The sequence below is a fragment of the Nyctibius grandis genome, chromosome 20 (assembly GCF_013368605.1).
Source record: "Nyctibius grandis isolate bNycGra1 chromosome 20, bNycGra1.pri, whole genome shotgun sequence".
Lineage (NCBI taxonomy): Eukaryota > Metazoa > Chordata > Aves > Nyctibiiformes > Nyctibiidae > Nyctibius > Nyctibius grandis.
The window spans coordinates 1,789,033-1,810,744 of NC_090677.1; the positions used below are offsets into that span (position 1 = coordinate 1,789,033).

Here is a 21,712-nt window from a genome sequence, read left to right on the forward strand (position 1 = left end):
AAAAATATTATTGATATTGAAATGTCTTGAGTACTATTCACAGCTTCTAAAGCAAATTCACTGCCTGAAATTACAAAGACTGAACTTTCGCAGATAAGTACGAAACATCAATAAAAATGTTTTATTTTTCCCACTGTGTAAAGGTACTAACATGGCTTTTTATGCATCCTTATACTTGAAGGCTGTGAATTAAATAACGTGCTCCACGGTTAAATTGTCAGTGCAACTATAGCTGACCGTGCTTGAGGAAGAGGCCAAACTACATCACCTCTTGAGATCCCACGCAACCTGAATCATCCTGTGATCCTATGACTGTTGTTCATAAAACTTAACTACAAAAATGTACAAATGCCAAATTTTCATGTTGTAACTGAAGAGGAAATTCTAGTTTAAAAAATCAACAACAAAACCCCCCAAAACACACTAATAAAGTCTTTTCCCTTTAAATTCCTTTCAAATTTTCAAGAAACAAGCAGATACAGAAAAGACTGTACAGAATACAAAAGCTACGTATATCTGACATTAATGGGTAATTTCAAACAGCCCACTGTTGGATGGAAGGAAATCAGTTTTGGTATATTACTAGCTAAAATATGTTAATGTCATTTAAATTAAGTTGCACTGGCCTGTGGAATGAACTTTGTGATTTTAGGGCAACTGAAACAAGTTCTTCAATCAGATAACTGGTTTTCTGTAGGCACTAATAGAGCTGTTCAAAAAAGCAAACCTTGCTGACAAGCAGCAGGTGAATTACTTTGGGGAGCAGTAGTTTGGTAACTGTAAGAATTATTTGTTTCCTAAAGAGACATCATTGCTTTCTGATATAAACTAGTGAAAAAAGAAAAGATCCTCCACAGAAGTTCACTGATTTGTTGAAACAAGCACTCATGTCCTTAGAACAGTTTGCCACGTTATCAGCTAGCAACTTGAAATGAGTCCCTGACCCAGGAGGAGCCTGTCAAATAGCAGGGAGCAAGTCCAGAAGAGCTGCAAATCAACCAAATTGTGCAAAGGCACAAGGAAGCCTGGCAAGTCAGCCAAACCCACTGTTTCCTGGCATGGAGATTTAATGGGCTGGGCTGCCCTGTTTCATCTGTTTGTTTGTAAAATAAAAGCTGAGAAACTTATACAGCCTCATCTGTGATCCTGGCAAGCCCAGCCAACTCCTCACCCTTTCGTTTCATGTACTGTCACCAGAAGCTTTGGGTGCAAGAGCAGTCAAGTCAGCTTGTCAAGTTGGCCATACTGCTGGAAAATTTTCAGAAGAAAGGTGCCCCACCACTGGCAGAAAGTATCATAACAGCAGAAAACAGCTACAGCCAGGTAAGAGAGAGTGATGAAGACCTCAAACCAAGCAGCAGTAAAGAAAACATGCACACAAGCTAGAAAGCGTGACCACATTTCACTGAGAGAACAATTAACACACACACCTGCAGATACAAAACTCCAGGAAAAAAAAAAAATTAGATATTAGGAAAAAATTCTTTCCTGTGAGGGTGGTGAGACACTGTCCCAGGTTGCCCAGAGAAGCTGTGGCTGCCCCCTCCCTGGCAGTGGTCAAGGCCAGGTTGGATGGGGCTTGGAGCAACCTGGTCTGGTGGAAGGTGTCCCTGCTCGCGGCAGGGGGTTGGAACTGGATGGTCTTTAAGGTCCCTTCCAACCCAAACCAGTCTGTGATTCTATAAGGGAGGAAAGCAGATAATGAAATAGCAGGGGAGTGGATCTTTTAAGTGTAACAACACCATCCACCAAGAGTGTTCAGTACCAGTCAAGCAACCTGCTGCTGTTTTGCTCGTCTTTCTGCTTGTCAAGTGACTCCTGTGCTAGTAAGAACCATTCTGCTTACTGAGAAATTATGAGTTTTATGCCAGCATTGGGAAATCACAAATACTTTCCACTGATGTTACAACAGTGCTTTGGGCTCTAATTATTTCATTTCCTTGTGGGATACTCTTGATATTTTCTCTAAAAAACACACCCCACTAAAACAACCACTGAAATTTGCATATCATTACAATTACTTTTGAGAATGCTTCTGTTCTTATTTGCATTACCATACCTCTAGGAACCTCTAGCCCTGTCTTCACTGGACTAGCTGATGCATGAAGAATAGAAGGACAGTCCATTCCCCCTACAACGTGGTCGCTTCTTGCTCCAGCCTGGCTCCTAAACTGGTCACAGACTTAAGTACCAATGATTTGTGCTGCAGCAGGTAGTCAAGCCTACATCAGCACAGTTCAGAGACAATACTAACGAAACCCTCCACAGTTTGTTTTTGGGTGGTTTTTACACAGCTGAGCTTCAAAATCCATATCTCATCCTATGTACAAATATTTTATGTTAAGCAGCATGCCATGATTGACTGGATTTCCATTAAAAAAGCAACTATTATCTAAACTGATCAGATGTCCAGTTAAGTTCCAGGACAAAGAGAATGAATCTCTAGATGAAAGGAAGAGGAAATATCTTTTCAGTAGCCTTTCTATGCCCCAGATAGTATTTCAGCAGCATAACACAGTCTGAAACAGTACACAAGTCTTCTATTTAAATCTCCAGATTTCCCAGCTGGAAGTTAGAGATAAAAACAACTGAACTCGTAGCTATCAAGAATGGAGAGTAGTTCACAAGTAACAAAATTACAAATATTAAGGTGAATTACAGAAGATAATTGTTACCAGATTTTTAATGGAAAGGGTATAGGCTCTGTTATAGGTATTCCATATTGCCATGCAACTGTATAAAGGCTCTAAAACTTTCTCAATACTTTGGGGAAAAAAAAAAAATTCTGAGTAAATACTGAGCAGGAAGGCAAACCTTGTAAGCTGAAGAAGCTAAAATAGGGAAAAGAGCATGCCACAGAAATAATACATAAGATTTTCTTCTGCTGCTGTGAAGACAGGGTGAGCAAGGGTCCAAACCACAGAGCTTTGATGATTGCTCCGTAGCAAACTGTCAAAGATTTCTGTTTCAATCTCAAAGCGGAACACCGCCTCCTAAAACAGCCCAGATAACGTGGACATATTATTGTAGATGTGCCCTTACACACTGCAATGTTAAGGTCAGATACACAGAGACTTCTCCTCCCCCTATGCTATTATTCCATGGCACAAGTCCACAGCAGAACTGCTGGGCTCCCATGTACCTTGCACGATCCAACTGCAATAAATTCCCCCCTCTTGGGATTGCTGCAAACTTTCAGAAAAACTAATTCCATTGCCTCCGCTCGACAAGTAAATACATACCCTTAAATAGCCCTCCATTTCTTCATCTGGAAATTGAAAAATCACAATTTTGTTATACTAAACACAAATGTGACCAGTAGTTTGCTGTTTTGATTGCGGGGTCACTGCATGCCTGATCAATGCAAACATAGAAGACTCAGAAATACCTCCTGATAAAAGAGTTTTATTTTTTTAAGTGACGTGGCATGGGCACTTTTCCACATTTTTCTTGAGAGTGTAAAAAAATTGAAGCTGGACAGTGCTTTCATCTGTCAATTCTGAAAAAAGTGCAACGCATTTGGCTACATAAAATACAAATCTGTAATATAGCTGCCCACATAACTGATCTTTAGGAGAAGGTAAGAAGGAAGATTGGTTATTTAATAGCACGGAGAAGAAATAGTAAGAAGATGCACACATCTGAGTAACGCCAAACCTTGACTGCATCGGTTCTTGTTGAAGAATAACACAAAGGCAGAAGCAGCAGCAAAGTCACTCGGTTTCAAGATCAAAGGACATACCCAGCGACACACAGGCTTTATCTACACAAACCTTTCTGAGATAAAGGAAAATTGTTGCAGATTACAGATATATTTGGTCAAGCCCCATAGAAAAGATTCTACAATTAGACTACTTCAAGTGCCTAACTACACATCGTAACAGCCCATTCTCTGAAACTTTCACAGGCAACTCACCCCATCTGGTCTGCCATCCGAGGCGGTAACAATCAGAATATAGCGATCAGTGCTTTCTCTGTCCAGGGGCTTTCCTAAGGCTAGCAGTCCAGAACTAGTAATAAAACAAAAACATAAAATGATGTTATCACAACAGTTGGAAGCTCTCTACAAGCACTTTTGTTCCGCTACTTTGCGTTACACAAACGTTTCCCTTTAAGCAAGTTAATAAGCTTTAGGCTTTATTACAACTGAGAGCATGCTTTGTGTAGGTAAAGGCTAACAAAAACGGTGAGCCAATTTCTAATGCTTTCCGCTTCGATACATGTATAATTTAGGATTAAAATAACAACCTACTGATCTACAGGATTCTGCAACAGACAGACCTACACTGAACCCAAGACCCTAATTTGTTAGGAAGCTGCACTGCTATACTAAATGAGAAGAGAGAATCACAAGCAGTCTGTTAATCACAGAGGACTCTGGATACCCCTGACGGCATTGCAGCAGCAAACTCTGGGACTACAACACGCACGGTCCTAAGTATGAGTCTCCTCAGAGTTTTATAGGGAAAGGCCACTAACCTGCGTGTTGTGTAACTTCAGTAAAAGTGCTGCAATGAGCTAATGCCCTTTCAGTGCAAGCACAGATATACCATATTCCCTAATAATAAAATATTAATATAGGCATAAATGTTGTGGAAAATGTATCAGGATACTGTGATTCTTGATGTCTATTTTAAAAAGATGACAAATGAAAGGCTATTTGGAAGCCACATACACAAAAAATAAAACAATATTTTTACAAAAATGCCATTTGAAAGCGTTGCAAATTCCTGTAACTGCTGAAAAAATAAAACAGTTTGGATTTTTTTCTCTAGGATGATCTGATTTCCTCACGCAGAAGTCCAGAAGCCACCTGGAGGTGTGTTGTAGCAACACGGAGATGAGATCCCACCGTGGACTCATTACTTTTATATTAGGAAGCATCAGAAAAGTACCACTGAGTTAACAACCCTGTCTATGCAAGCTAAACTCTGCTTAACTGGAACTGGCACAAGTGGTACTTCCGTGACCAGCCCTAAAGCTCTGCACTTCATTTACAGGATTTCGGTGCCTACTGGAACCTGGCCAAGTACGTAACACATTGACACCTCTCTTAAATGCCACCCAATCCATAGGCTATTTCTCCTCTTGTTGCATGGCTGGAGGAGCAGCTCCTCCCATGAAACTCCACCAAACATGTCATGGTCAGCTTGTAATATTTTAGGAAAAGTATAACTTCATATGATTTTGCAGTGCAAAATCCACACGAGCTGGGATCTTGGGACGCTGTGACTTTCCATGTGTCATTCCATTTTCAATGGACATATCGGACCCAAGCATTTGTCAGGTACAGCTACAAATTTTACCAGTTGAACCTACGTTTTATGTTCATGATGTAGAACCTAAACAGCTACTTGTTCAGATAGAGGTATTAATTAGAAGAACAAAAAAAGCCAAAGCCAAACCAAACCAAACAGTCCCTCCAAACTATGAGGTCTCATTAGCTGTACGCCTCCAGAACGCTTGTATCATCTGTACCTAATCATGTTTTTTTCCCTAGATTATAAATTCCTACAGAGTTTCTGCTGTAACTTCTTACTCTCAGGGAAGACCTCAGCAAACTGGTTCCAGGCCAAGACTTTTTCCAACATTGCTTCCCACAGAAACAAATACCAACACTTACTGGCAAGCTGTTACTGCAAGCAGTTTCTTCAACTCAATACTACAGAAATAGGTGGAACCAGTGAGTGGGAGCATAATTCTCCCCTAGGATTCAAAGGTTGGTAGGTAAAAAATCATCCAAGCTCAGTAATCAAAGACAAGACTATTTCAGGAGATGCTCATTCAATCTGCCTCATTGCTACACAACTAAAACACAGGCACGTGTCATGTTTAGCTTCCTCCAGAAAGGAAAAGCTAGCAACTTCATTGTACCTAAAACACTTTTCTGGATGTTGGTAAAAACCAGTGAGACACAAGGATATTGTGTATAGCTTTGTGACCCAGGAAATATGGAGCTGACATGTCTTGTCCCAAGCCACAAGCATTGTGCCAAGCTACAACAGGGCCTCGGGACCTGTCATGCTTCTTTGCATGGACTTGCCTCAGCCTGCTCAGAGGTTGGTTTTAGCTTGCAACAGAAATTATCTAATGAGCAGGTACCTGATACCAATGTTGTTTTAGCTGTTGCTTACGTTTGCACAATGATGCCTGTTTTTATACATATATTTGTAACTAATAGGTAGCTTTAATGTGGTTATTGCGTGGAGACTGAACTACATACGAAACTGTACAGACATGGACTCCAGCGTAGTGAAAGTTCAGGCACAGGACGACCCCAGAGTCCCTAGGCTACAAACACCCCACCGGTGGCCTACTACTGATAAAGAAACACAACTGCTGCCCAAAACCAGTCTGGGGTCACAAAGAGAACAAGAAACAGGTATCCACATACGTAAAACACACCACATGCAGTAAGTTCAGATGTAACAGGACAAGGGGCAACGGGCACAAACTGAAACATGGGAAGTTCCATCTGAATATGAGGAAAAACTTCTTTACTTTGAGGGTGACAGAGCACTGGCACAGGCTGCCCAGGGAGGGTGGGGAGTCTCCTTCTCTGGGGATATTCAAACCCTGCCTGGACATGACTCTGTGCAACGTGCTCTGGGTGACCCTGCTCTGGCAGGGGGTTGGACTGGATGATCTCCAGAGGTCCCTTCCAACCCCAGCCATTCTGTGATCCTGTAGATAGACTTGCACACAGATGGGGGGAAAAAGCATGGTACAGAGTGTGTTAACAAACATAAAAGTGACTCAAAATGGATCCTAGAGTGAGGAGAATGAAACCACCAGTACCATACTCCTCCTCCCATGGCAGGACTTCAGATGCTGAAGACTCAGCACAGACCCCTGCTCCAGAGGGAATTATTGTCCTGAGGGCCCCAAAGGGAAAGCTGAAGGGTAAAGCGTAATGCCAGAGCAAGGGACAGACCTTAGAAAGTTTGTGTACATATTTATATACATTTTTTATATATGGCCATATATATAGTAATATAAGTAGCTATATATATATCTATAATCATATATAGCTATCTATGAGTATATATAGCTATATATCATTAAAATGCATGTGTATATATACATATATATGATTATAAATATATAAAAGTTAAAATTACAGATATACATAAGTTACATTATCTATATTTTATATTTATATATACACACACTAAAACATATGTATGTTTGCAATCTCAGCTATTTGCATTAGTGTCATAACTGGACTATTAATAATTTGAGTAGACTATTAAGATGTAAATTAGCCCAACAGTAAATTCTTAGCTTTGTGCACATCCACGGCCCACAAGAAGGCAGCGAGTGTAACAGCGGTGGGATTTCCAGCAACCTACCCTGTAATTTGTGTGTGACAAATTAACAACACTGCGCATCTCATTTTTGCTTCCAGTCTCATGTACTGTCTTCTGCTAGGGAATATTCAGCTGAGCTCAATTAATATTATTGTTATAGATAAAGACCATTTCGCTTTTAAACTAAACTTCTTCTAATTTATAAATATCAGACGCTGAAACAGTAGTGATGCTGCTGAGAAAGGCATTAACTTCCTTCGAGGGCTGTAGGAAAGTCAGATGTATTATTAACCGCCACGCAATGCTAAACCATGCTCTGTATTTTAACAATTCTCTCATTTCCAGGTGTTTCTGCAAATCAATTAGCTACCATAACAGATCATGTATATTTTTTAGCATTCATTCAAGACCGCAATAAAATATGAACAGAAGAATTTTTTAGTAAAGGAACATGTGAATAAAACATAAAACACTTATGTGGTAAAGTATTGATTCACAGAGAAAAAAAAAATCAAAGTGGAGCTAAGAATAAAATATTGACAAGCAATACTGCTTTACTAACACTGACCTTTAGCTGCATGTAGCTGCTTAAATTTCTCCAATATTTTTGCACTATCATATTGCCTTTTTATCTCCTCCTTCCTACCGCTCGCACAACTGCAATCTACCCTCTCCATTTCAATAAACACCATTCCAGAGACAGGCTAATTTATAAAAACTCCTGCGTTTTACTCAAGGATTCGGATGTACTCACGTTCATTTAACATCCCAGCTGTTAATCATCCCTTTCCCTGGGGAACATAAGGAGGTACCGAATTACTACAGATTGTGCTCAGGTTGTATTGCCAAAGAAGACACAATAAAGCCATCTTACAATCCTCAGACTGAGGATAAAAAGAGATCTAGTAGGTAGATTAAAACTGGTAATATTCAGCACTCGTGCCGCCAGTTAGGGAATTACACAAGGATTAACTGACATGCTCCAGGATGCACAAAAATAATCCAGATGAGAAAAGGAAGAGAGAGAATCATGTTCATGGTCTCTGCCCTGGCCTTAAAGTATCTAAAAATGTATTTCTGTGACACTGAGATAAATTCCTGTAGCCTCAATATGCCACTCAAGTTAACTTTATGCTTTGTTCAATATTAATCCTACTTTAATCTCCTATCAAGACATTTCAGCATCTAGAAAAAAACGTGCAAAAGGCTGGAGAAAACTTTGCACCGACAATTTCCAAGAAAACAGATGCAAGGAGAGCAGGAAGGAGACAACACTTCAAAGAGCTCTCCTTTTTACCAAGAGGCAACACATCAAAAAGACAAATGCACGCCTGAGTTTGTGCCGAAACCCTCAACGTGCCGGGATGCTCAGACACGCCTGGGGTGGATGTGAGGCTGGAAGGGTGTCAGGTTGCCCACAATGGGCCCCCGGAGGCTGGGTGGGATGGAGGAGGACTCCCAGCCACCTCTGACAGGCCCTGGGAGGTGATACCTGCAACTGGTGCAATCCTGCCCGTGGTCACACAGGGGTGTGCGGTGCCTGCAGCCTTCAGAGAGCACACCAGAGATTTCTTACTTGTTTTCAGACTGAATCCACACGCCACCTTTAACAGCTTGGCTTCTGGGTATCACCACGGTGCTTACATCCAAAGCTGGACAACACAGGAGCTGCATAGGATCCAACTTCGAGAACGCCTTCACGCCACGGGTTTGGCAGGCCAGGAGTTGGCCTGAATTTGCACACATTTTTTAAGTCTCTCTGGTATGGAGAACGCTCAGGATTTTTGCGGTGCGATGTGAACAGCTCTGTGATTAGCACAAAATATACAAAACAACTACTCCCTGAGTAACCCGCCTTTGGAGCATCTCTCATGTCGCCAGGCACACTCCTCATTATTCAAGTTCTAAAGGTCAGACCACGTTTCTCTACGTTAAGGGAAGGATTGCTAGCATTGCTCGTGCAGAAAACCCTAAAAATCTGCACTATGCTGGAGCTCCAACTTCCCTCTGAGCTGACAAACAAAGCACACCTTCCCTGACTTGCAGCCCAACATCATTTCCTGCTCTTGCCACCTCAATGAAACAGTCTCCTCTCTAAGCCATCCCTTTCCTTGCCTGACAAGTCTTTATTAGTAGAGGGCCCATCAATCTTGGTGGATTACAGCATCAGCATCTCTTGGGATCTTCAAGGCTTTTTTCCCATTGTTTCATAAGTGATTTGATTCTCCGTATATGGGAGATTTATCACAGCGAGTAACCTAGAGCTTACTCAGAATATACAGACCTGTTTCAGTACAATCTCTCCCTCTCACCACATTAGAACAATTTTTTGTAATTATACCCACACCATGAACAAATAAGCCCCAGGTTACTTCTGTCCCATCATCTACCATAGGAAGTCAGCTCACCACCTTTACACTTTGGAGTATAAACAATAGCTGCTTGGGTAAACTGAAGAAGGGAGTGGTGGGACAGGCACAGACCTACGTGGTGCTTTTAATTTCATAACATGCCCTCTCTTTCTAACTCGATTTAAGTTGGTATTCAATTTAAGGAAAAGAGATTTTAAAACAATGCTCAAAAGACTTTCCACTACAGACTAAAATGCTCGAAGGCAGGAAACTAAAGCAAAAATCGTCCCTGTCATTACTCAAGAGCTGACAAGTATAAAGTTTTTAATTAATTCCTGGTCACTCTTTTAAATAGAATGTTTCCACCTCAGTGAGTTTCACCTACTAAAGTATTTAAAATAAATAAACAGTCCCCTGTGAAAAATTCCACAGTGCAATATAATTTACAGAGCTCTCGTTAACATCTAAGAGCCAATCTAAGGAACAGCTCACTATGTCTGATCACAAGTCTTTTCTTCTGCTCCCAGCCCACATATTCACTTGACCCAAAAGTTACAAGTCTGTTTTCCAAGGGTTTTTCACTTACCTTTGAGAGAGATTAAAAACTTGTTGCGGATCTCCATTCTGAATGAGGTATCTTATAGGGTCACCCTCTCTATCAAAAGCCTTTAGGAAAAAAGAGGATAAAAGGAAGTCAATTACAAAGCTTTCTTTTCTTTCTTTCCTTCAATGTATAAACTGGAAAATTAATCCCTGAAGTTCTACTGAAGTCATCTACAGGAATGACGTTAACCTCTCTAAGGCCAATACAGGTAATTACAGATGGGCTACCTAAAATAAAGCTGTAGGCACATCAGAATTCTCATCCTACAGAGAAACATCAATATCCTGAACACACACTTTTGAATTACTGCTACACATAAGCACACAGTATCGCAAATATGAAATTCAGGCTTTATTCAATTACTTTTATTTTCATGCAGCTACAGACTGATCAGAATGAATGACTTGCTTGCTTTGTTTTTATTCTTTATTTCACGTCCTATCCAGATTCTTCTGTCCCTTTACAAGCATCCCAATCCTTTTGCTGATCCCCCATTGAGCAGTGTAGACATTGCAGCACTCACCCTCCACCATAATTTGCTTTGGGGGGGGATGAAGATCAGGAGGAGACCTTCAAGAAGGACTATTAACAGCACCAACACAAGTATATTCATTCCACCTACTAGATGACAAAACAGCTTTTCAGAAGAGGAGAAAACTACTTTTTAAGTTAACCTTTGGCTAACCTTTTTCCAAAAATGGCCATGTAATAGTTACTTTTTTTGTCAAGTGGACACACACCTTTTCCCCAAAAAGCCTCTCAGGTACTTTTCCGAGAAAATACCAAACTGTCTCGCAGTTACAACTATTTAGCATTCAAAATCTAAAGTGATTAAGCATGTTACCGCAGGAAAAACAACAAAAAAACACTGCTATGAGCATTGCAAGAAGGCCAACCACCAATTTAAAGAAGGGCAGATAGGATTTAATAGGAGACAGGTCAAAATTAAAATGAAGGTAAGGAGAGAGATTTTTGTGTGTCTCATCTTTCAACAACCATCCCTTTTCTTATCTGTTTTCCATAAGCATTTCCTGTAGACCACAGTCAAGAACTGTGTATCTTTGGGCTGACCATCTAAAAAGCAGTTCTTAAGACAAAAAAAGAAAAACCCAACACCCTCCTCCCACAACAGGAAGAACAGAAGCACAAACTGTTCCAGTGTGCAGGCAGAACAGGGAACCCAGTAAGAGACCAACTTGCCTTACCCAAAGGAAGCACACAGAAAATGGTGGCTAAATCAGACGAAGGGGACCAGTGCAAAGAAAAAGCAAGTACAACTACCTGGGGACAAAGGCAGAAAAAGTCGAGGCAAAACTGTAACAGAAACAGAAAAGAATACAAAGGATAACAAAGAAATGTTTAAATTAGAGGAAACTTGGGGAGCGTGGTACCTTGCCACAGAAAGGATGCTGCTGAGAAGGTCAAAGAGCAAACACTTGTGTTTCAGCTGCAATCAAGCAGCTCACAAAATTAACTGTGGCAACAAAGGGGTAAAATCTCAGATGAGAATAGGGAAAGAACAAGGCAGAGAATATGTACCTAAATGAAGCATCTTTAAATCATCTGCTGAAATTAAAGCCTGATGAAATTCATCCTGGTGTATAAAAACATGGGCTGAAGCAATCTCAAAGCCATTAGCAGTTTTCTTTGAGAACTCAGAGAGGACAAACGTGCTGAAGGGCAAACGCAAGGTACATCTTTCACAGAGGAATGAGCCAGGAAATCACAGACCAGACAGGTAGAGCTCAATTCCCAGAAAACCAGAAATAATCAAATTATTTGTAAGTACCTGCGATGACAATAGGGAGACGGATAACACAAAGCTACATTTCTCAAGAACAAAGTATGCCGAAGCAATCTAACCCTTTTTTTTACAACAGGTCTTGTAAATAGGGGAAAAGCTGTGGGTGTAATGATGCATCTCAGCCATAGCAAGGCTTCTCACACTGCCTTATGTGACATCTTCACAAACAAGCGTAGACAACGCGGTCTCCAAACAGAAGATGGGATTAAGCAAGACTAAAAACGATCGTAAAAATTAAGGCCAGACAGCAGTGGACAGCATTTACTATTGACTAAATTCTGCAAAGGTGTGGATATTTGTTCCAATACCAATCAATATTTTCATTAATAGCATTAGTGAATCAGAATAGAAAATTTGTTTATAAAATCCTAGATCACCAGAATCACATTGTTGCTTCCATCTTTAGTGGTCCTTTGTATTCTTTTTACCTCACCTGCAGGGGAGCCTGTCCTCACTTCACATTTAAGGGTATCTCAGAGGGTTTTTTATGGTCTACATTCATTCATAGCAAGCCAGGAGACTTTCAAAAAGACACAAAATAAAAGACTGGTTCTAGTTCATTTCATTTTCTCCTTATGTCCAAAGAAAATGTACCTTTCAATCAACATACTTAAAAAAAACAGGGGAGGGAAGTTTATAATTGTTTTTAAAAACTTCCTTTTTCTTTAAAACCAAAGAACAGAAAGTTATTATGTACATAAGAAAACCACTGCAGACTTGCACACGAGGAAAGAGCAACCTATACGTACTGTTTCTCAGATCAGTTGTATACAGTGACTTCATAAATTGTACACCATGATTTCATGTTGCTTTCTTGTTCAGCACATAACTGGACCATGATAACGGTCCTATTTGTTTTGCAGACTCCCAGAAAAATTACACTATTTGCATATTTTAATTAATAATGGCTGGCAGAACATGCAGCAATAAACGCCTCCCAGGCATGCAATAAACTCTGAGGTTTATTTACAAATTAATACTGTGGAGATCACTTAATATTGCATTACTTAATCTCAAATGTTGTTAATTAAAACACCAGTCACAATCAACTGGGTACATTATAAAATAAATAACAGTATAAGAAAAAATATAACCTTCCATCACCTGCATGAAAAATTTTAATGGGAAAGGAGAAAGTAAATTTTATTTTTAGAACATGTATTTTAAAGTCTAACAGGCAAATTGAGAACAGCTGCATTCGCATTGTTATTGCCACTAAAGTTCTGCAGATCTTCAGATATGCTAACTTGGGAATATTTCAAATCACGTGCTCACTCTCTCCCAGTTTTTGTAATCCTCATGCCGTATGCAACACTACCAAAATATTATTAAGATCATAAAAGCATAACCAAAACAGATCTTAAGTCCAAAACACTTAACATATCAGTAAGACTACTCATGAAAGAAAAAGTCAGTGTGAAGATTTACACATAAAACCACTTGTTAAATATTTGAGGTCTGGTAATATTCCATATTATCTATGGAACAGAGGCAATACCTTAAGCTATTGTTAAAATTTCACAAAAAAAAATGCAAGATGACTACTTAGTAACTTTCTGCTTGCCTGGAAAAGACAGCACAAGATTTCATAAGCTTAAATACTCAGTTTATGAATGTTTAAAATGTCCTGGCTGATTTTACCCAGGGAATAAAAAAAGATGAAGACAGAAATATACTCCACACACTAAAAGTCCTTTAATACAGATGGGCGTATTAATGCAGAATGAGGCAGTTGACCTTGCACTATAAAGAATATGAATCTGCATTTCAGGTCCAGGACCACCAGCCCTACAAGACAGAGTGTCTTGGACTAATCCCCAAGCGATGAAGCCAAACAGATTTGTGATTTAACAAGTATTTTTCACAAACAGAAATTGTGTAGCTGAATTCAAGTCATGCATAGCATTTTGGGAATATAAGGTAAATCTATACTGCAGTAACAATAAGCAGAAGACAACATTTTCTATGTGTTTCCAAAGCTCTTAAAACTAACTGATGCATTTCACTCTTCCACACAGTAACCCGTCATTTCTGGGGATCCTGGGCGTGTAGCAAGAGAACATCCACTGCTCTATCACCAAAACGCTCACCAGCATCCTGGCTAGGTAGCAGGAGAGCAGCTGGCATGGCCATTTGGCACCTCCCCAGCATACCTTACACCAAGGATCATTTGAAAAGGAAAACAGAATCTAGGTTAAATGCTTGGGGTTTAGTGAAATATTAAAGCAGGCAGACTATTCCAACAATGAGGTTCACTTTCTAACCACATTTAAATTGCGTAAAAATCCTTAAATACTAAAACCTGCTAATACTTTTTCTGCCTCCAAAGATGCCCCAGGCCTTCAGCCGTGTATTCCAGCACCTGTCAAGTAAACACAAACGTTTCTCTTTCTCAGCATGTTCCTGGCTCCCGTTACTCTTTGGGGTTTCCAAAACCAAGCGTCTCCCCACCAGTGAGGGGAAGGCTCCTGAACAGCACGGCTCTTCAATTCTGAACTCACTGCAGGCATCTTTAATGCCACAAGTTAATTTTCAGCACTGAGCTAAATGAGTCATCCTCCCTCAGCATCAGCCCAACCATCCGTAACAATCTTAATCTTCCATCAGCAAACGATTTTAATAGAAACTCACCCATTCACCTGCATCAGTGACTCCATTAGAGTTCCTTTATTTCACACACTTTGGTTTGGATTTTTTTTTTTTCCCCGTGCATTTACTGAATGTGCAAAACACACAGAGCCACACACTTCAGCTGATACAAACTGACCTAATTCCACTCAGTTCAACAGACTTTACAACAGAGCTACACCGACTTAAAGCAGATAAGGTTATTGCTCTGTGGCTTCTGTTTAGCTCAGGTATCTCCAGTCTGCTTCCTTTGAAGGGCTTTGTATGGTCTGAACAACGCTGTAACATTTACAGGAACCACACTCAGGAGAGCATGTACTGAGTTCATTGCTTCAGACTTGAGGCCATAATTACTTCATAATAATATTAAGTTCCTGATCCCCCCAAAAACATCAAAGGGGTGGTGATTTACCTACCTATATTGCACAGCTGGCTTTCAAGACATGGACAGAAGGCAATGCAGCACAAGCTTAGGGAACAGTAAATAAGCCAGGAAAAAGCTGATCTATTAACCATGCAGCAGCACCCCGAGAAGCAACCTGGGTCTGCAAACTACGTCAGTGCAGCATTATTTATAAGCAATACTGGACTCGTGCTTTCACTGCTTCCCCTTGCAGAGCTATGTTGGGTGGTGAGTTAGTACAGGGACCTCTGCTTTTTGTTAGCCTGCTAACAGCAGCTGTTATGTACACCAAGGGGAGTAAATATCTTCAGATAACTTTTCAAAAACAACAGGGTAAAGAAGGCTGAGTGCCAAAAGTCTTGCTGAAATTCCATGTGACTTAATTGTGGAAGGTCCTAAGCTACTCTGATTTCCTGGCAAACATATACATAGAGATTTTAACATAAGAAATCACAGGCTTTTCAAGTTTTGAGCCGTTCATGTCATTTTTTTCTCATATACTTCAGTCCCATATGCAGCCTACAGTACCTTTTAGCACAAAAAGAAGTTACAGAAATATCCAAGCAAGCACTTTTCCTATATGGTCCATGTAAAAGGGGCTATTTTTTACAATTAAATAATTTTCAATCCCTATAAACTGTCCTTTCCCCCTGTATGCAAGGACTGGGTTCTGCATGGCATGGGCACAAACAGAAGGAAGGTGGTCAAGGCTTACAGGGAAGCATCTGTACCTGCAGGTTTAACAAAACGGCTCCAATTCTCATGGCCTCGCTGACTTCCAGGCTGTACATGAGCTGGGGAAAGCGGGGAGGGCTCTGGTTGTTGGGTGGAAGGACCTCAATGTAAACAGTAGTAATAGAGCTCCTGCAATGCAAGGCAAAAAAAAAAAGGCAAAGCCAGTCAAAATCAATAAATCAACAAACACAAGGCAAGCAACAATGTCGATTTTACACACTGTGTTCTCTAGCTCTAACAACCTCCCTTTGCTCCTTTAACAGCTTCGGGACATATTTTTCATTCTGCATCAAAAATAAAGCAGGCTGCCACATTAACAGAAGAAAAGCTGAATAATTTCTTTAAAAGTAGCCCAAGCGTTCTTTGAAAAACAAAGCAGTAAGGTATCAGGGCACACTCCACGTACAAAACCAACTCATAATCCCCTGGTGATACTGTGTCCCCTACAAGAGCATGACAAATTCTGAGATGGGAACTGCTCCTGCCATGCACAACACCCACACCGGCGCACCCCTGCTGCCGGTTTGCTGCCTTTCTTTGGAAGAGAGGGAACAGAAAATGTTGATGGAGAGGATAATGCTGGGAGAACACTGATGTACACAGCTCTAAAAGGCTGCATCAATACTGTGGTTCACACAAATAAACCCAAGCCCGCTTCAGACTAGTGAGCTACGGCAATACAGGAGACTACAAAATCTGCAGAGGAAATCTGGCGAACCCTTCAACTGCGCTGGACCCCTAACCTGAACGTACCACAAACAGCATTCCCAGTTGCAAGTTGACGGCTCTTCTGGGAACACTTGACACTCACTGCAGACCCTGCTAAGACCATGCTGGAGACACACTTGCTATTCAGCTGCTCTGAATTGAGAAAGGGAGCCAAAAGTCTCCCTGAAGTTGAGAGAGAGATTTAAAATCTGGCTTAAAGGAACCTTTCTCTTGCACCTTTGCTCAGTTATCCCATCTGCCTTCTCTCCTGTATGTTAAAACTGTACCCCTGCCCCAGAACAAAATCCTGAGGAGAGCAAGTGTTATGCTGCAGGCGCAGATTTCCTCTGCATAAGCCCTTTGACAAAGCTGGTAAAATCTCAGGCTTTAGGGCTGCAGGAAAGAAACTGCTTCAGGACAAAGGGATTTGTCCCAAATTTGTTTGTGGTTTTTTTTTTTTTTTTTTTGGGGGGGGGGGGGGGCAGTGAGGGGGTGGCAGGGGAGAGAAAAGAAAAACATGAACACACAATGAGCTGCTTCTTGCAGGGCTAGCAAACTCGCAGCATTTTTACAGACTCCTACCAGAAATTACCAGACACCTTACAGCTGAAACAGCTTCTGTGTTACCTGATAGAGTTCATTAAATACCAAAATGACACGTCACTGATCGATATTTTTAATTAGCTGTACACAGTTCTGACCAAGCACTGTCACCGCTGTGTTACAGATGCTTCCCACCACCCTTTGCCAGCAGGTTTTATAACTCCGCGTCACTGACTGGAGCCGGGCAGACCATCGCTGCAACACCGTGACAGACGGCTACGTTTTAGGGGCTGTGTCACACAGATGACAAGCTATGGATGCCCCTGTCCAGAACGGCAAGTCCCACCTTTCGCAGCTCAGCCACACGCTTTGGTCAGGTCGGAGCACGCACCGAGAGCTGCTTCGCCGCTGCCTGGTTCAAACAGGAGACAGACGCTTCTCAGCTGTATTGAACAGGGTGCCCGTGCCCAGAGGCAGCAGCTGAGGCTGAGGGCTCTCTGTGAGGAGAGGCCGGGAACTGCCGGTTCCAGGCAGGCACAGCCCAGCCCCTCAGCGCCGCTGGTGGTGCCTCGGGGAACCGGGGCTGAGGGGAAAAGGTGGGAAAGGAGAGGAACGGCTCTGTGGGGGGAGAGGAGAGGAACGGCTCTGTGAGGGGAAAGGGGAGGGACGGCTCTGTGAGGGGAGAGGGGAGGAACGGCTCTGTGAGGGGAAAGGGGAGGAACGGCTCTGTGAGGGGAAAGGCGGGAACGGCTCTGTGAGGGGAAAGGCGGGAACGGCTCCGTGAGGGGAAAGGCGGGAGGAGGAGGAGCTCCAAGCACTGGAGCAGAGACTCCCCTGCGGCCTGTGGGGAGACCGTGGTGGGGCAGGGAAAGGTGTGGGGAGGAAGGAGCAGGAGAGAGGGGCTGTTATGGGCTGACCATAACCCCCATTCCCCATCCCCTGCGCTGCTCAGAGGCAGGGGAGTCAGGAGTAAAGGAGTGGGGTTGAGCCTGGGAAAAAGGGGGAGTTGGTGAAAGCTGTGTTCAAGTTTTTGTCTTTATTTCTCACCATCTAAACCCATTTTAATTGGCAATAAGTTAAATTAATTTTCCCCAAGTCAAGCCTGTTCTGCCTGTGATGATATCTGATAAGTCATCTCCATGTCTTTATCTCAACCCACAAGACTTCTCATCTTATTTGGGAGTGAGAGAATGGCTGGGTGGGTATCTAACACCTGGCCAAGGTCAACCCACCACCTAGTTATTAACAATATCATAGAGTTATAGGATGGATTGGGTTGGAAAGGACTTTAAAGATCATCTAGTTCCAACTCCCCTGCTACAAGCAGGGACACCTTCCACTAGACCAGGTTGCTCCAAGCCCCATCCAACATGGCCTTGAACACTGCCAGGGAGGGGGCAGCCACAGCTTCTCTGCGCAACCTGGGCCAGGGTCTCACCACCCTCACAGCAAAGAATTTCTTTCTCATTTCTCATCTCGATCTTCCCTCTTTCAGTTTAAAATCATTCCCCCTCATCCTATCACTGCATGCCCTTGTAAAAAGTCCCTCTCCAGCTTTCCTGTAGGCCCTTCAGGTACTGGAAAGTGCTAGAAGGTCTCCCTGGAGCCTTCTCTTCCCCAGGCTGAACAGCCCCAACTCTCTCAGCCTGTATACAAGTTGACTCTAATGAGCCTTCAACGTTAAACCGCCCACCGCTCGCCATGTCACGACAGGCTACAAATACCCATCAGTGCCCCAAAACCCTGGCTACCAGCTAGTCCAGGGCAATCCTGAGCTTCCGACAGACAGCGATGCTGTGAACACTGCCTACCCACAGCCATGTCTCTCTGGAGCAAGTGCCAGATTCACTTCCATCTACAAATACAGGAGATGAGGATCTTCCTGCTTTGAACATAATAGGCAGGTCCTTATTTGATTTCATCACCTTTTAAACAAGTTCATAACTTGCACTGAAATGCATCAGTGAATGATAGAGCCTTACCATCTATCATATCCTTGAGCATTTAAGCAGCTGAATTTACAGATCACTGACTCAACAGATATAAACAAAAGCAGCGTAATCAGGGGAAGATGGACAATTACAACTGAAGTCGATCATTCAGTGTAGATTACCTCCTTATAAACTACAGTCAGTTTCCTGTCTTCTTGTCTCTTAAAATACTCCCTCATATCCCACTGACCTTTCTGAATCGATGTTCTGCACTTACATCATTGGAGTGAAAAAAAACTCACCGTCACCGCATGCTCAACAACAGACATGGTGAATCAGCAGACAAAATATCACTTAGGCACTGGGGCTGCATATTTTCTTGCCGTCTGGGTATGATATACACATCCAAATATGAAGTTTAGTGTGCATTTTTCTTCCACTGCTGAATATTTAATAAAAATATATTGTTCTGTATCATTTTTTTCCTGATCCTGCTACATCTTAATAATACACAAGCTGATTTATTGTCTATCAAGCTCTAAAAAAAAATTGTTTCTCTTTACCACAACAGTAAGCAAATTTTCTTCAAATCTTTAAGATCAGATCACAGAAGTAAAGCACTGGTAGTCTGCGAACTAAAAGCACTACAATATTAAAAGACTACTTTTTTCCATTTTCCGTCCATTGTTGATGAGCACTTTGCAATTTTAACCCATTCGTTCTGTGTGTGCCCACTTAAGTGGCTGACAAACCTACTTTGCCATGGGAAAGGAAAGGAGTCAGAGCTGAGCCTTCCAACAACTGTAGCTGGTGTTCTAACGCCACAGGGACAGGTGAATACACTGCACATTATATGACATATAATGACAGCTTCATATGCATGTGGACCAATATATCTTTGGCCAAACAATCTCTGCATGTGCAAGTCGAAGAGAAACCGTACTTTTCCACCACGTGGAATAATAATCTCATGTATCAGATAGTTTTTAGACTGGACTTCATCTGGCAGATAGCTGTTACCACTGAGCGACACAGATTCCTGTACAGGAATCTGAGGTCAATGGTGAAAAGGCTTAGGTCTGAAATGAAATTGTTCGATTTTACAAATGTTCTCCTTTTTTTTCAATAATATAAACTGCTAATCACGATATGCTTAACTAAAACTTCGGTTATAAAAAGCTAAACTTCATCTTTAAACTTTAATACTTGGTATAAACTTAAGTACTTAAGCGTACTTACATATACCTCAATAATTTACATTAATGATGCTTGCTATAGATAGAAATTTTAATAATACTCAAAAAAAAATCTCTTGTTTTGTGCACAGTCAACTGTCAAGTATTTAATGTGTCATACTATGCCAAAAAGCTACACAGAATGCATTTCCTTTTAAATTTGTGCTCACAAAGGCTACAAAGCTACAGTTCCTGAGCCACATTTAGTAGTTTGGTCTTGCTTTGTGCATAAGGAAGGGGATAACTGAAACCCAGCGAGTTTACACATGACTACAATTAGCCTGGCATGTCCTGCAGCAGAATCCAGATTTGGGGAAAAAAAATGCTTAATATGTGAAGTGACATCAAAATCCTTTATTTGTTTATCTTACAGGGCACACACCTTCCTGCCTGCACAGATACGTAATGGCTGGCTAGACCTACCCCATTCCTAGAAGTCCCAAATAGCGGTTACTGCCTCCAGCAAGGCAACGTGAACCACCTAACACAACTGACAGCTTTGCATTAGAAGGAGCAAGAAGTTCATGCAACCCCAACCGCAATATCCTAACCACCTCACCACCAGGAGGAAGAACTAAGGAGATGCAAAAGGACAGTTTTAAAGACCTCAGAGCTGTAGCTCACATGAGCTCTCCCTGGCTTTTCTATGTGTAAAATGACAGGAGGCTGCTTCAAGCACCACCAGTTCATTTCTGGTTTTCCAGCCTTACGGAAAGAACATCAGGAAGGCAGTGAAATCTTTATATCCATATGTCCCTTACCAGACAGTAAGAGTTGTCCATGTTCTTTCTCCACAGCACCTCGCTGAAGCTCCAGTTACCCTCCCCCCTGATTTTTTAACCTTCACAGACACAGAAAAACCAGATCTGTGCTCCAAATACACCTCAGCTCAAAGCCAGGCTGGCCCCGGGGCTGGCCACCCACCCCAGCTACAGGAACACTGCCTAGATGGAGCGGTTTTTTGAACACACATTAAAAGCTACGAAGCAAATTACAGGCTGTAATTCCATAAAAGGGGAGACAAGCAGAACCGAGAAGAAAGGAGAGCGTTTCCACTTCTGAAGATTATTGCAATAAAGACCTTGTCAGAGGAGGAAGCACATGCTCCCAACACACATCATCAGAAGTACATATTTTTAGACAATAGAAAGATTTCTCAAACATAAAAGCAGCTGATAGCAATCAAAGCTGTATTGTGGGGGCTACTGTTGCTGGGGCCACATCGCTGGATTCTGAAGCAGCATTATTGATTTTTGTCCTCCACTTTAATACTACGCTAGTACTACACAACAGTAAGTGCATAATAGTCCCCAATCTTCTCCTCAGCATTACTAACAGCCTACTATCAGCTAGCCTAAGAGAGAGCTTATCAAGAAAGCAACTAAGAGGGAAATGACAAGAAAATTCAACCAGAAGATATTAGTTTTACGAACAATCTAACAATCTGAATACTTCACTGA

At 41.7% G+C, this 21,712-nt stretch overlaps 1 protein-coding gene across 4 annotated transcripts in view; it reads right to left on the reverse strand.

The window, feature by feature from the left end:
* The window catches only part of PCDH15 (protocadherin related 15), a 358,337-nt gene that overhangs the window by 157,029 nt on the left and 179,596 nt on the right, over window positions 1-21,712 (reverse strand). For all 4 annotated transcript variants that reach the window (XM_068416522.1, XM_068416519.1, XM_068416520.1 and 1 more), the window contains 3 exons: window positions 15,832-15,964; window positions 10,248-10,327; window positions 3,917-4,010 (listed from right to left, as the gene is read on the reverse strand). In XM_068416522.1, the coding sequence (XP_068272623.1) occupies window positions 3,917-4,010; window positions 10,248-10,327; window positions 15,832-15,964 (307 nt within the window). The remainder of the gene's footprint in view (window positions 1-3,916; window positions 4,011-10,247; window positions 10,328-15,831; window positions 15,965-21,712) is intronic.